We start from the raw sequence: 12,753 nt of genomic DNA, 5'->3' as shown, positions 1-12,753 counted from the left end.
ATACTTTTGTCTAATAATCATCAAGGAGCCTAAGAAAGATGATTAGCCCATGACATTTACACATACATTATACATAGATGCATAGCTGCTCTAATACATATTTTATCAAAAGAACATTTTTAAATAACTTATTCATGTCTTTTACACTAATAAGAAGTGGATCTATCTGAAAAGATGAAAAAGTGCATTCTGTGTTTTTGTATTTATTTCTACCTTTTATTTTTTGGTTTAGGTACTATATCTGCATATCATTGTTACTTAACTTTTTCGTTTATGTCTGTACCCAATTTAACTTTGTTCCCCCTCGGACCAGAATGTTCTGGACTATGTCTTGCACATACTTCTGTAATAGAGCAGTGAAGACTGTTTAACTTTAGCTTTTTTCTCTTTATAAGTTGTTGTTTTAGTTTTATGTTTGTCTAATGTTCTATATGTTGTTTTGGAAAAGTAATAAAATTTAAGTGAAAAAAATCTACAAAGTAACTAACTAAAGTTATCAAATAATTGTCATGATGTAAAAGTACAGTAGGTCTATTTGCCTCTGCGATGTAGTGGAGTAGAAGTAAAAGTACTGAAAACTGGAAATACTCCATTAAAGTAAAAATACCTCAAAATTGTACTTGAGTAAATGTAGGTCTACTTACCGGTAGTTACTTTACACTATAACTTCATGATACAAGAGTGTGTCTTACAAAGAAAAACTAGCCGATCGACATGACACATTGTAACGCATTGCAACATATACCGCAATGCATCACCATGCCACATAGTGAGCTTTGTACATCAGCTATTTTGTATTAATAATTAGCTTTTGACAAAAAATAAATAAAAAACTAACTACATTGCATCCTTTCGAACGCAGGATCTTTTTGTCCTTTTCCTGAAAAGTTTGCACAGTTTTTTTACATAGGCCTACAAGGTTTCCACCCCATTGATTTGAGGGACGAGCTCCTTGCAGGGGGGCAGGTATAGCCTCTATCAATATAGAGCTGACTGTGTGAGTCAGGTGAGTGTGCATCGCCAAGTTGGGTGGGGGCGGAGAAACTGAATGAGACGAACGAGAGTAGATCCGATGATGTCAGCTCTTTGGTGGAGTGTGTGTGTGCGTGTCATTGTCATTACAGTATATTCTTCAGCATGACATTGCGGAAGAGAAACCTTGCCTATGCTGAGTCGAACAGCTTCAGTTTAACATTGGGGGGTTCGGGGGGACGGGTTCGATAATGGGCGGGGAAACCAGGCTAGGTGCTGTGGGTGTGGCCCAATGGGCCTAGGCCCTGAGTCAGTCAACCTATAAGCTCTGAGTTAGTCTGAATGCTAGACCACACCCACTCCGGTCTAGCAATACCGTGGCTTGCTGAAGCAGTGTGTCAATAAAGTAAACTACAGAGAAGAGTTGTGCCATCTATCTCCGTTCACTCCATCGGGCCAGAAACATAGTGTTTCTGACCACTCGCTGACACTCTTATCTCAATAACTCTAGCATTGTACAGCACTGGAGTGCTGTATACACACTCCTTGTTTATTTCCACCCCACTCTCTGTTTATTTCCATCAAAATGTGCTTTGACATTTGTCTGTGAGATCATGTGAAATGACACAGACGAGATGAGTGCTGCAATACAAGAAGACTCAGGGAGGCTATTTATTGTGCTGGTGTGGAAGAGCAATGAGGGCCAATATTGAGGCTCAGTACATAGAGCGGGATTATCCGTAGGTAAGCTTTCCTGAGAACAGTCCACGGTACATTGCTGACGGATTGCAAAAATAATCAGAACTTTAGTCAGAGGTACAAACACAGTCAAGTAAAGTTCTGACAGGTACAGCGGAAGCTCTAAATGGTGTAATTTTGCTCTTATTGCCAGAAAGAGCGAATACACTTCCCGGCACCGTCCGGCACCTGCTGTCCTTCCTTATTGCTGTCTACCCTGTCTAAACTAAGTTCAGATGTTGGCTGAAGCATGTAGCCAGCTTTAGTCTTATTTTGAAATCTAGTTGCGACCGTCAGGTCGCAGTTACTATCAAAACCTCCACCGGCTGTCCAACAGTCAGTCAGTCAGTCAGTCAGTCAGTCAGTCAGTCTGACCATCGCGTCGCGTCGCGTCACACTTTTGGCCCTACTCTATCTCGGGCACCGTTGCCCCTATCCATGCCAAACTTTGCACCCACACTCCTTGGCTGGCAAACCACAACCTCCGCCCCTGATTTCTCACATTCCCCTCTTCTAGCGCCACCATGAGGTTGCTTTTTGCAAACAACATTAATGGACACTACTCCTACAGATGTTGCCTACAATGCCACTTACAGGCCAATTTGTGTATACATGTGACCTGACGGTCGCTTATCTCCCGATTAGAGAGTCTTACTGGTATCATACTGGATACTATCTACAGTGAGTCTGATATTTACTGAAGCTGTCTTGACACTTGTGGAAAGAAAATAGAAGAAAGGCTGGTTTAACAAGCCCTATTTTATAGGCTACTTAATTGTACAACAGGGTTACAGGACGACAGCCGACAAACTCACAATGCGTTGTTTTTTTTTTTACATATAATGACACGACTATGCTGCGTCCTATAATCTATGCACTGTGGAAGTGTCTTTTTATGGTGATTGTCGTTTTATCTCATGTTGGCTACTGTAGTAGGGGAGGGGTCATCATTAAGAACAATATCAGAAATGTATTTTGGTCAGGACTCATTTATGCACATCCGAACACAATATCAAATGGCAACCCTGGCATGACATAAAAGCCATGGCGTGTGCAAAAAGTAATGGTCCAGACAATTTTATTTTGGCCCATCCAAAATCGAAATCCGGGCGCCGCGCCTGCTGAAAACTCTTTTCATTATCTTTCCATCACATGCTTCACACTTTTCACTGCCAACTTTACACTATTTCCCCATTGCCTCTTGACTTATTCGAGCATTTCCCCTCTATTTATCCTCGTGTTTTCCCCGGGAGAAATGAGTCATTTTTTCAGCATCTCTCTCTCTTGTTTTCCCAGTAGATTTTTCTGTCCAATGTTCAAGTATAATGTGTCACCTCATTTCCTGCATCCTCCCCCTTGCTTGACTCACCTATAAATATTCTTAAGCAGAATACACACAAACACACAAGTCGATGTAGTATATACACACGTACAGAGAGAGATACAAATTGATAGAGAGTAGATGAAATTCAGACAACACAGTGGCTCAAAAACACACACACACACACACACACACGCACGCACGCACGCACGCAAGCACGCACGCACGCACGCACGCATGCACGCACGCACGCACGCACGCACACACACACACACACACAGACCCCATCATAGACAGCTATTGCCTCTCACAGAGCCTTTCTTTTTTGTTTTGGTTCAGTAAAAATTCATTTTCCAAATATCATCAAAGATAATAAAGATACATACTGTACAGTAGCTGATCTCTAGACGGGCTATTCTTGGTATTTTTGCACACTGTTGTACACCAGGTTTAGTTTAGAGTTAAACTTTGGAAGGAGAGCTTTGCCTATGCTGAGTTGAACAGCTTGCTTAACAGTGGTGTTCAGGCAGTTCAGTAATGTGCTGAGAAGTAGTTTCATTATTTTCACATCACATGCTTCACACTGTCTTTTACTGCCAAATTTACACTATTCCCCCATTTATAATTCCCCCTAATCTCAGCACTTCCCCTCTATTTGTCCTCCTGTTCTCCCCAGGAGAAATCTGAGTAAGTATCATTGTCTTCTCTCTCTCTCTCTCTCTCTCTCTCTCTCTCTCTCTCTCTCTCTCTCTCGCTCTCTCTCTCTCTCTCTCTCTCTCTCTCTCTCGCTCTCTCTCTCTCTCTCTCTCTCTCTCTCTCTCTCATTTTCACACGCAGCAGATTTTTCGGTCATGTTTCCAGCATAACGTGACACCTCATTTCCTACCTCATTCCCTTTTTGCTTGACTCAGCTATAAATAGTCTTAAGCCTAATACACAAACACACATGTAGACATACACCTATGTACGCACGCACGCACGCACGCACGCACGCACGCACTGCCAGGTCTTTCTATAGCCCGATCTACCTTTTATTCCCAGTAGCCAGAGACTCCACCGACCACTTACCTTTTCATTATAAGAGAAGAACACGTAACCACCTGGAACACCAGATGCCACCTCACTCTCATCCTTGGTAGACGCACTCGAAGCCACCGTTGGCATGGGGCATGGGGAAATCTAGAAATCAAACTAAAAACATGAAACATTTTCAAAACTTTTCGAAAAAGGTCACAACATGTCACATTGCCGCATGTTCTGAGCTTGTAGATCAATATGTCACACGATTAAGTATAGGGCTAAAGTGGATAGAACGTCTTCCACGGCATCCGTGTTTGTGATATCTGTTGCTGGTATTGCTGATCAGAGTAGCTGTAGGCCAGTCTGACATAGTAGCATCATACTGACATAATAGTGACATCATACTGATGATCTGAGTGTTGAAGCTGGCAGGTTAAAACTGGAACGCACACTGGTGTTGGACCACGATCAACCACATCGGGCTTTCCTCATACTGTCCTGTTGAAACATAGAGCCTTCACAAGCCGGCACTACTTTCCAGAGGAAACTACAAGCCTTCACCACATTAACGAGGAACTGCTTGACCAGAGAATCGAAGGGCAACCAAAACCCCAGTAACCAACTAGTCCACTGGTATTCACATCACAACCCAGTCCTAGATTACAAGTAGACAGTCACTGCGTGAATCTATAAACAGTTGTTGAGTATTCGTAGGAACCGGCTACTTGATTTAATAATCAAGTAGCCGGTCAGTGGTGAACATCCACTGACGAGTGGTGATGGATTTCATTGCTGGCTGCGTGGGAGGGGCTTCAGGGGTGTTGGTTGGTCACCCATTTGACACAGTTAAAGTGAGGCTGCAGGTCCAGAATGCCGACAAGCCTCGGTACCGCGGGACCTTCCACTGTTTCCAGTCGATCGTACGCAAGGAGTCAGTGTTTGGTCTGTACAAAGGCATTGGACCCCCCATGATTGGCCTGACCTTCATCAACGCCATAGTGTTTGGCGTTCAGAGCAAGGCCTTGCGCCTGCTGGGTCGGGACACTCCCACCAACCAGTTTGTGGCGGGGTCAGCGGCGGGCGCCATCCAGTGCGTCGTCTGCTGCCCCATGGAGCTGGCCAAGACCCGCCTGCAGATGCAGAGCAAGTCCTCCAAGAGGCTGTACAAGAACTCCCTGGACTGCTTGAGGCACATCTACAAGCACGAGGGCGTCTGGGGGGTCAACCGCGGCATGGTCACCACGTTCGTCCGCGAGACGCCAAGCTTTGGGGTGTATTTCCTGACCTACGACGCGATGACCCGCTCGCTGGGCTGCGGGCCCGGCGACGCCAACGTGGTCCCCAAGCTGCTGCTCGCGGGCGGCATGTCGGGCATCACCTCGTGGCTCGCCACCTACCCCGTGGATGTGATCAAGTCCCGCCTCCAGGCGGACGGGGTGGGCGGGGTCAACCAGTACCGCGGCATCGCCGACTGCGTGCGTCAGAGCGTGAGGAAGGAGGGCTGCATGGTGTTCACGCGAGGCCTCACCTCCACGCTCCTCCGGGCGTTCCCCGTCAACGCGGCCACCCTCGCCACATTCACGCTCTTCCTGAGGTACGCCCAGGGGGTGGAGGCCCCGGTGGCAGAACCTCCGGCCTTAACCAGAGGTCACTGAGGAGCTCTACTTCAGTTGAGGTAAAAGTGTGTTTAGGGGAGAGTGGGGGCCTATTACAGCCATGCAATAACCCGGAAGGGGGAGAAGAGAAGGAGTATAGTGAGAGCCCTATTTTCTCTGTAATAACCCAGACAGGGAGAGAGCCTGCTTCTACCGTGTAATAACCCCAGAGAGCAGGGGAGAGGAGGAGAGTGAGAGCCTATTCCATCCCTGCAAATAACCCAGCCAATGTGGAGCACTGAAACCTGAACACCTGAACAAAACCCGGCATTGCTGGGAAAGCTGATTTCTCTGTCCATTTAAATGCCTCTATGGAGATTGCTGAACACTCCAAAGGTGGTGCGTCGTCGATCGCAGGGTTCTTGCCGGACACCCTTACTTCTTACATGACCCTATCTGAACTCACCCTGAACTGTAAGACTGAGCATTACCATGTTTACCAATGTAGGACGGACAACTGATCATTCATTACTTACGTCAGCAGAGGGCGCAAGTACTGCGGTCGGTGTATCTGTGCGTCCAGTGTGTCTGTGTTATGACCGTAACCAATCAGGGAGCAGCGTTCTTGGTGACGTCACCACAAACAAGTGCGACCTGATATAAATAACAAGGCGCCAAATAACAAGGTGCCAACTTGCCCACCCACATACAGACAGCACCGATCGCAGTACTTGTGCACTCTGCTGGTGCACAAGTATAGGCGAGACTCGCAGCGCGAGTGCACAAGGTACAAGTTGGCACCTCGATAGAGTGCAGTCTAATTGCAACTAACTTATGTAGGGCAACAAGAGATGTTGAGTCTTTATGGTTATACGGTATGTTTTTTCTGTAATGATAAACAGAAAATATAATTTAATACAACTAGAAAGGTGCAATTGGAAATTGCAAGTGTGGTTACCGACGGGACTATATTCTGCAGCAAGCTAACTGTCATGTGAAACTCGACCAATTGATTCCCTATTGATTTCCACTCCTATTGATTCCCACTCCTTTTGATTCCCACGATTCCCTATCCCATTGATTCCCTATCGATGCCCTATCCCATTGATTCCCTTTTGACTCCTATTCCCATTGATTCCATCAATTTCCAATAGCAGAGGAAAGGTTTATCTAGTGGCTGATATGTTTATCTAGTGAAAAGAAAGTTTCCACAGAACTACAGTTTACCACACTAATTAATAACTTGCATTTATATAGTGCCTTTCATGAACCTTAACAATTAGGAATCTAACAAACAATGACTAGTACCACTACTGAAGTTAGAGTACAGCACACATTAATTAATTGGACAATACACAAAGTAGGAAATTCAACATTCTCAATATATATGCTGTATAAGGATTTGTGTATTTCCTTGCACTCATTTCGTGCACACATCGTAACATTTACCCATTCAATCTTCATAACCATTAAAGCAGACCAATAATGTGAAAGTATAGTAAACCTATCACACACACAGTGACCGTAGGAATGGGTCTCAATCACAGACAGTGTCCGCACATCCAGTTTGTTACCCTGCCAAACACAACAAAGGAATTGGCATCATGTCATCACTGTCGGGCATGGATCTCTATTTTTCATCTTATCTTTTGTTGTCATAAATAAATGCCCTTTTTAAAACTTGGCCACATGACAAAAGTAGTAGAAAATAACAGATCTTTGAAAGAAAACAGCAATTCTCTCCTCTAATGACATGTCCATTGTCCAAAATAAAGTCTGTCTGTGGGTTTCATGAATATTTAACCAATGAAAAGTATTGACAAGGGGAGGACATTTATTTTACATTTATTTATGGAGAAAGCAGTAAACTCACTTCATCACTCACAGTCATAAAGTTGCAGTCTTTATCATCCAGCCATCCAACAGTATACCTTATTTCTAATGGCGAGTTACACCCAGGACAGATGGAGAGAGAGAGAGAGAGAGACACACACACACGCGCGCGCGCGCACACGCACGCACGCACGCACACACACACACACACACACACAGACACAGAGGTTCTGTTAATTAATAGGAGGAAGATAAGTATATTGAGCTACAATGAACACGACCAGATGGCAATTAATGAGAATACATCTTTGACTACTGTCTGTCGCCATAATGACTAAAATGTTTGAGACAAATTATGTCAAAGCGCATTTGAGACTGATGAAAATAAAAAGCAGCAATGTATGAGATTGTGTCAGTGAGGCAGTGTTGTTTTTGACAGCAAATTTTTAGTCATAGTCTTTTGAATACAATGTCATTTAGTTTTAGTCATAATTTAGTCACCTGAAAAGTTTTAGTTTTAGTTTAATTTTAGTTGACTAAATATCATAAGATTTTAGGTGACTAAATCTACAGTTGATTTAGTCGACTAAAATGTCTTTTGGCAGGCCTTGATGGCATCGTAATGACTGATTTTACACTTTACTTGGTTGTGTGCTGAAAATAGCAGATCTTTACACGCAGCGCGACGTGTTGTTAGCTTGTAGATCTGCTATTTTCAGCATGTAACACCTGAGAGCAACCAAACATAAAATGACTCTCTTCTCCACGAGTCCCTCCCTAACGTTTTAGTCTAGTTTTTATTTTGTTGACGAAATTGTCAATATATTTAGTCTCAGTTATAGTCATCACAGCTTAATTTTTATTTAGTTTTTATTTAGTTTTCGTCAGTGAAAAAAACGCAGTCGACAAACATTTTTCGTCATAGTTTTAGTTGACGAAATCAACACTGCAGTGAGGGGCTGGAAAACTACCTGTATGGGTCGATGGAGCAAACAGAAACGGCACAGTGGCTCTCTTGGCACCCTAGTGGCCAAATACGGAGCCAAAATCAAATATTAATGTGAACTGTACAATTTCTGAGAAAAGAAAGTACCAAAACTAGTCCCTTTGTGTGTTAGGTTTCGTGGCAATAGACCAATTATTTGTTAACAAACATTGAGACTGCACATGCAGGTGCCGTTGTCATCATGTTCCCTAAATTCCCTATTCCCTAAAGATGCCCCCAAACTCTCTCTCTCTCTTTTGTGTCAGTGACCCCTCTAGGTCCCCTAAATGTCTATGTGACATGACACTGACCATGATACTGTCATAATCACTATGGTCATTATCATACAAAATTAGGCCTAGGAAGTGAAAAGATGTTTTTTGAAGCAGCACACAGAGAAAAACTCTCTAGTGCTCTCTGTAAAAGAAAATGGCAACCTCCATAGAGGAGGCCAGGAATATGGTGAATACAGGGGACAGGTGGTGATTATGTGGTTGGCGGTTTGCTCAATAATACATTAATACAAGCTCAACTTACTTTACTTGCATGCTGTGCTGTCAGCAAGGCCCCACTTCTTCGAAGACAATTTGAAGCAGCCAAGCCCGGTACGCAGGCGTTTCAGCAGGGGATAATACCATAAGACCCTAATCTTAACCATTTTACCCTAACCATAACTGATATTCCCCTCAGCTTAACTTTATGTAGCAGAGTAATCCTATAAGTCCAGAGACCTAATATCTCCTTGGCCAGTGGCATTGAGTGATAGGTGTTTGGTTTTGCAGCTAGACAAGGTTAAAATCCTGGTATGCTTGTGTCTCTGTGTGGTTGGACTCCTAATATTCCATAGTGTCATAGTTAATCAGTATCAGATAGCTTAAATATTCTTAAGGAAATAAGTAAACAGTAGACTGACAGGAAATGGGGAATGACATGCAGCAAAGGTCGCCCGGATCGGGAATCCAACCTGCGACACACTGTCAGGCATCAGAGCCTATGTGGTATGCGCCTGGACCAGTAGGCCAGCGGGCGCCCGGACAAGACTTGCCACGGACACATTTGTCCGCGTACGGACATGTTGATGACCCCTGTTCCATTGCAGTCCTTGTGGTGATTAAACTGTGTTATTGGTCCGTCTATCACTTGCACCTCTTTATTATTCACTCATTCCATCACTCTCCCCTTGTCCTCCCGGACACAGTAGCCTATACTCGGCCATTAAACTGTCACTTCACCTCGGCTGGGGCACCACCTGTAAGTGGGCAATTTTTGCTGAGTTGAGGTTTGAGCCTCATGTGAGCTCTTTAGACTTCCATTACAATTTAAGTATTGCAATCTATAAAACATATCCTCACTAGAGCCACGAATGTTACATTAACCTTCCGCTGGAAGGTTTTACAAAAAGGATAGATCTTCTTTCTTCATGTGAATAACAGCTGCCTCAGCTCCGCATATAACAGATGGGGTCAAGAAGTGCAAAGGGGAAGAACTAAGTAATGTTGTGGTATAGTGAGAGTCAGAGGTAGTTGGAGGAGACGTGACTCATTTGAGCCAGCGTGGAGTGATAAAACTGTCAGGGACCCCGAGAAGAGATACGACGCGTTGTCGCTCAAGGTGAACGGGATGTTCTTCATAACCTTCTTTCAAAGAGGAGAGAAGAGATTGTAGGTGGTGGCAGTGGAGACGGGGGGTGAAGTACAAGTAGAAAAGAGAGAGCAGGAAAAGAAGAGAAAAATCACACCTAGTGTGAAGTGAGCGGTGCTAATTATGAGTTAATTGTGGGCTCTCTTTAGGGAGCACACTAAGTTATCCCATTTCCATTTTTTGGCACCTAAAACTATAGTCTTTTGTTTTTGAGGAAATGGGAAATGAATTTTGTCTTATTTTGTTTGTTTGGTACTTAAAACTAGTCCACATGTTTTGAGCTATAAATTCCGTTCAAACTTCAATTTGTTCAGCTTTGCTATCGCTGCTTGTATTTTACTCGTAACCATTTGTTTCCCAGTGAATTCCTATGGGAAATTAATTTTGTCTTACCGTTTATATCAATCGCCATCCACAAAATGTGTGGATGGCATGTGTTGGATGTGTACTTTTTGTACTGCCCGCCCCATAATATACTTCGTGAGTGTTTTCACGCAAGCTCACACAGTTTCTTTAGGAACTTCATTTCTAGTTTCATTAAGCTTGGCCAATATGACCCTGGGTGTACAACAAATGTTGAGCGCCTTGTGCCAAGATGTACTGTAGGCCAGATATACTGTAGGCCACACTTCAGAGCACGGACAAGGCGATCAGGGTACTAAAGTATAAGATGTTTTTCCTTTGTTGGTTCCAAATCAAATAATGACAAAATACGAATCACACATTCAAAAAATTGAGAAAATTTGAAGCAATTTCCTGATTTTTTTGCAAGCTCAGAAATTGGAAAAATGAACCAATATTTCATTTTTTGATGGAGCTAGAATATCAGGCAATTGAAAGAAAATTGATTTTTTAAGATTCAATTCCTACTAAAAATCAGATTATACTTTAGTACCCTGGCCCAAGGCCAGATGTTGGAGCCTAACTCCTTCCAGGAGCACCGCTCAAAAAGAGGAGACAGAGAATAATAATGGAGTTTGATTGATTGATTGATTGATTGATTGATTGATTGAAGAATGTATTAGAAGTTTGCAATAGAAAAAAGTACAGTTTCACGACAGTACAAATCACTGGTACAAGGTCAACTAAAAGGAGATCCTAGAAAGCCAAGGCTTATTTCCACAGGAACCACACTATCTCATATAACATTGAAAGACCGATAGAACATAGTACTTTATCTAGAATAACATCAATTTCAAAAGCAAAAAAGCATAACATCAAATACAAAGGCAGAAAAGGGGGCGTGGGAGCATGGGGCTTAGTCTAATTACAAGTCACAGGTAGCAGCCACCTGAAGGTGACTTTTCATACCAAGAAGGAGGCTAGGGATTTTCTCTCATTTAAGGCTTGTGGAAGGGCGTTCCACATGTTGATGGTAAAACAGGAGAACGAATTAGAGCCTTGTTTAGAGTTAAATCTACGTTGATGATGATTACTGGAGCTGCCTCTGGTGTTGTGATCGTGAACATCCTTGACCTTTCGAGAGTAGTTTCTCAGGTAAATGGCTATCTTGGAGGTGTAGTGTATCTTGTACACCAGGCCCATTGCAAAAGATGCTGTACTCTGTCAGCTACTTTAAGCCATCCCACGCTTTTGTGGTGATGATCGGTAAGGTGGGCCTGAGGAGGAAGACCAAGCATGACCCTAATTAGTTTGTTCTGGGCTGTTTGGAGCTTTAACTTTAAGGCAGCTGGGCATCACGATACCAGACAAGGACTCCGTAATCAATGAGGGGCCCAATAAGAGCACCTCCTAGTGTCTTTCGAGATTTAATATTGATCAGCGGGGCAACCCCAAGAAAGAAAGTGGTTTTGTCTTGCTATCACAGTGTCACCTACTTTAATTGTGAAGTTCTCAACTTTGCTAAGTTTCTGACTAGATCCAAAGAGGATACATTCAGTTTTACCTAGGTGAAGAGTCTGTTGTCATTGAGCCAGGTGCAGATCATGTTTAGTTCACAGTTAAGGGCCTTTTCATCCTGCAATACATCTCTGCCTGAGACTAGGAGAGCCGAGTCATCCGCAAACAGAAACAGATTGCAGTCACAAGCAGATGACATGTCGTTTACGTATATTAAGAACAACAGTTGTCCTAGTATACTCCCTTGAGGGACTCCACAGTTTACCGGGAAGGGGGGGGGGGGGGGGGGGGGGGGGGACAGGGTTCCGTTGACTTCCACCATCTGTTCCCTCCACACCAGAAGGAGGAAAAAGAGAGAAAGGGGAGAAGATAATTAAGAGAAGCGATGCAACAGAGAGAAAAGGATGGAGAGAGAGAGAAGAGAGGGGAAAGAGAGGAGGGAAGGAAAGGGGAGAGAGAGGAGATAGATAGAGGACAGGAGATGGAGGAGACAAGAAAGAAAGGAAGTCCATTCTGCCTCCTCATTGTAATGACAGAGACGTCCAGTTGCTTCTGCAGGGAATACTAATTATTTATCGATCAGTGTAATCTATAATAGTTGAATGTTGTCCTGCATGGGTTGGGGCCCCTGTCCACGTGTGACCAATATGGTTCTCCTTTATACTGCAGGGGCATCAAATACACTATGTAATATAACTTTACCTCCCCTTTCCCACTGTAAATAGCTTCTATTTCTTTTTATTATATTTTCCTTTTCTTTCTTTTTTTCTTGCTGACGATATCCTATG

At 43.5% G+C, this 12,753-nt stretch overlaps 1 protein-coding gene across 1 annotated transcript; it reads left to right on the top strand.

The window, feature by feature from the left end:
- Positions 1–4,830: 4,830 nt before the first annotated feature.
- LOC308293154 (mitochondrial basic amino acids transporter-like) lies at positions 4,831–5,706 on the top strand (the record flags this gene model as incomplete). Its single annotated transcript, XM_080735589.1, has 1 exon — positions 4,831–5,706. One exon carries the CDS (start codon positions 4,831–4,833, stop codon positions 5,704–5,706), a length of 876 nt encoding a protein of 291 aa, XP_080591715.1.
- Between the last annotated feature and the right edge of the window lie 7,047 nt (positions 5,707–12,753).

Source organism: Nannobrachium achirus (genome assembly GCF_963921795.1).
Source record: "Nannobrachium achirus genome assembly, chromosome: 10".
NCBI classification, from domain to species: domain Eukaryota; kingdom Metazoa; phylum Chordata; class Actinopteri; order Myctophiformes; family Myctophidae; genus Nannobrachium; species Nannobrachium achirus.
This window is presented reverse-complemented; position numbering and strand designations above follow the sequence as displayed.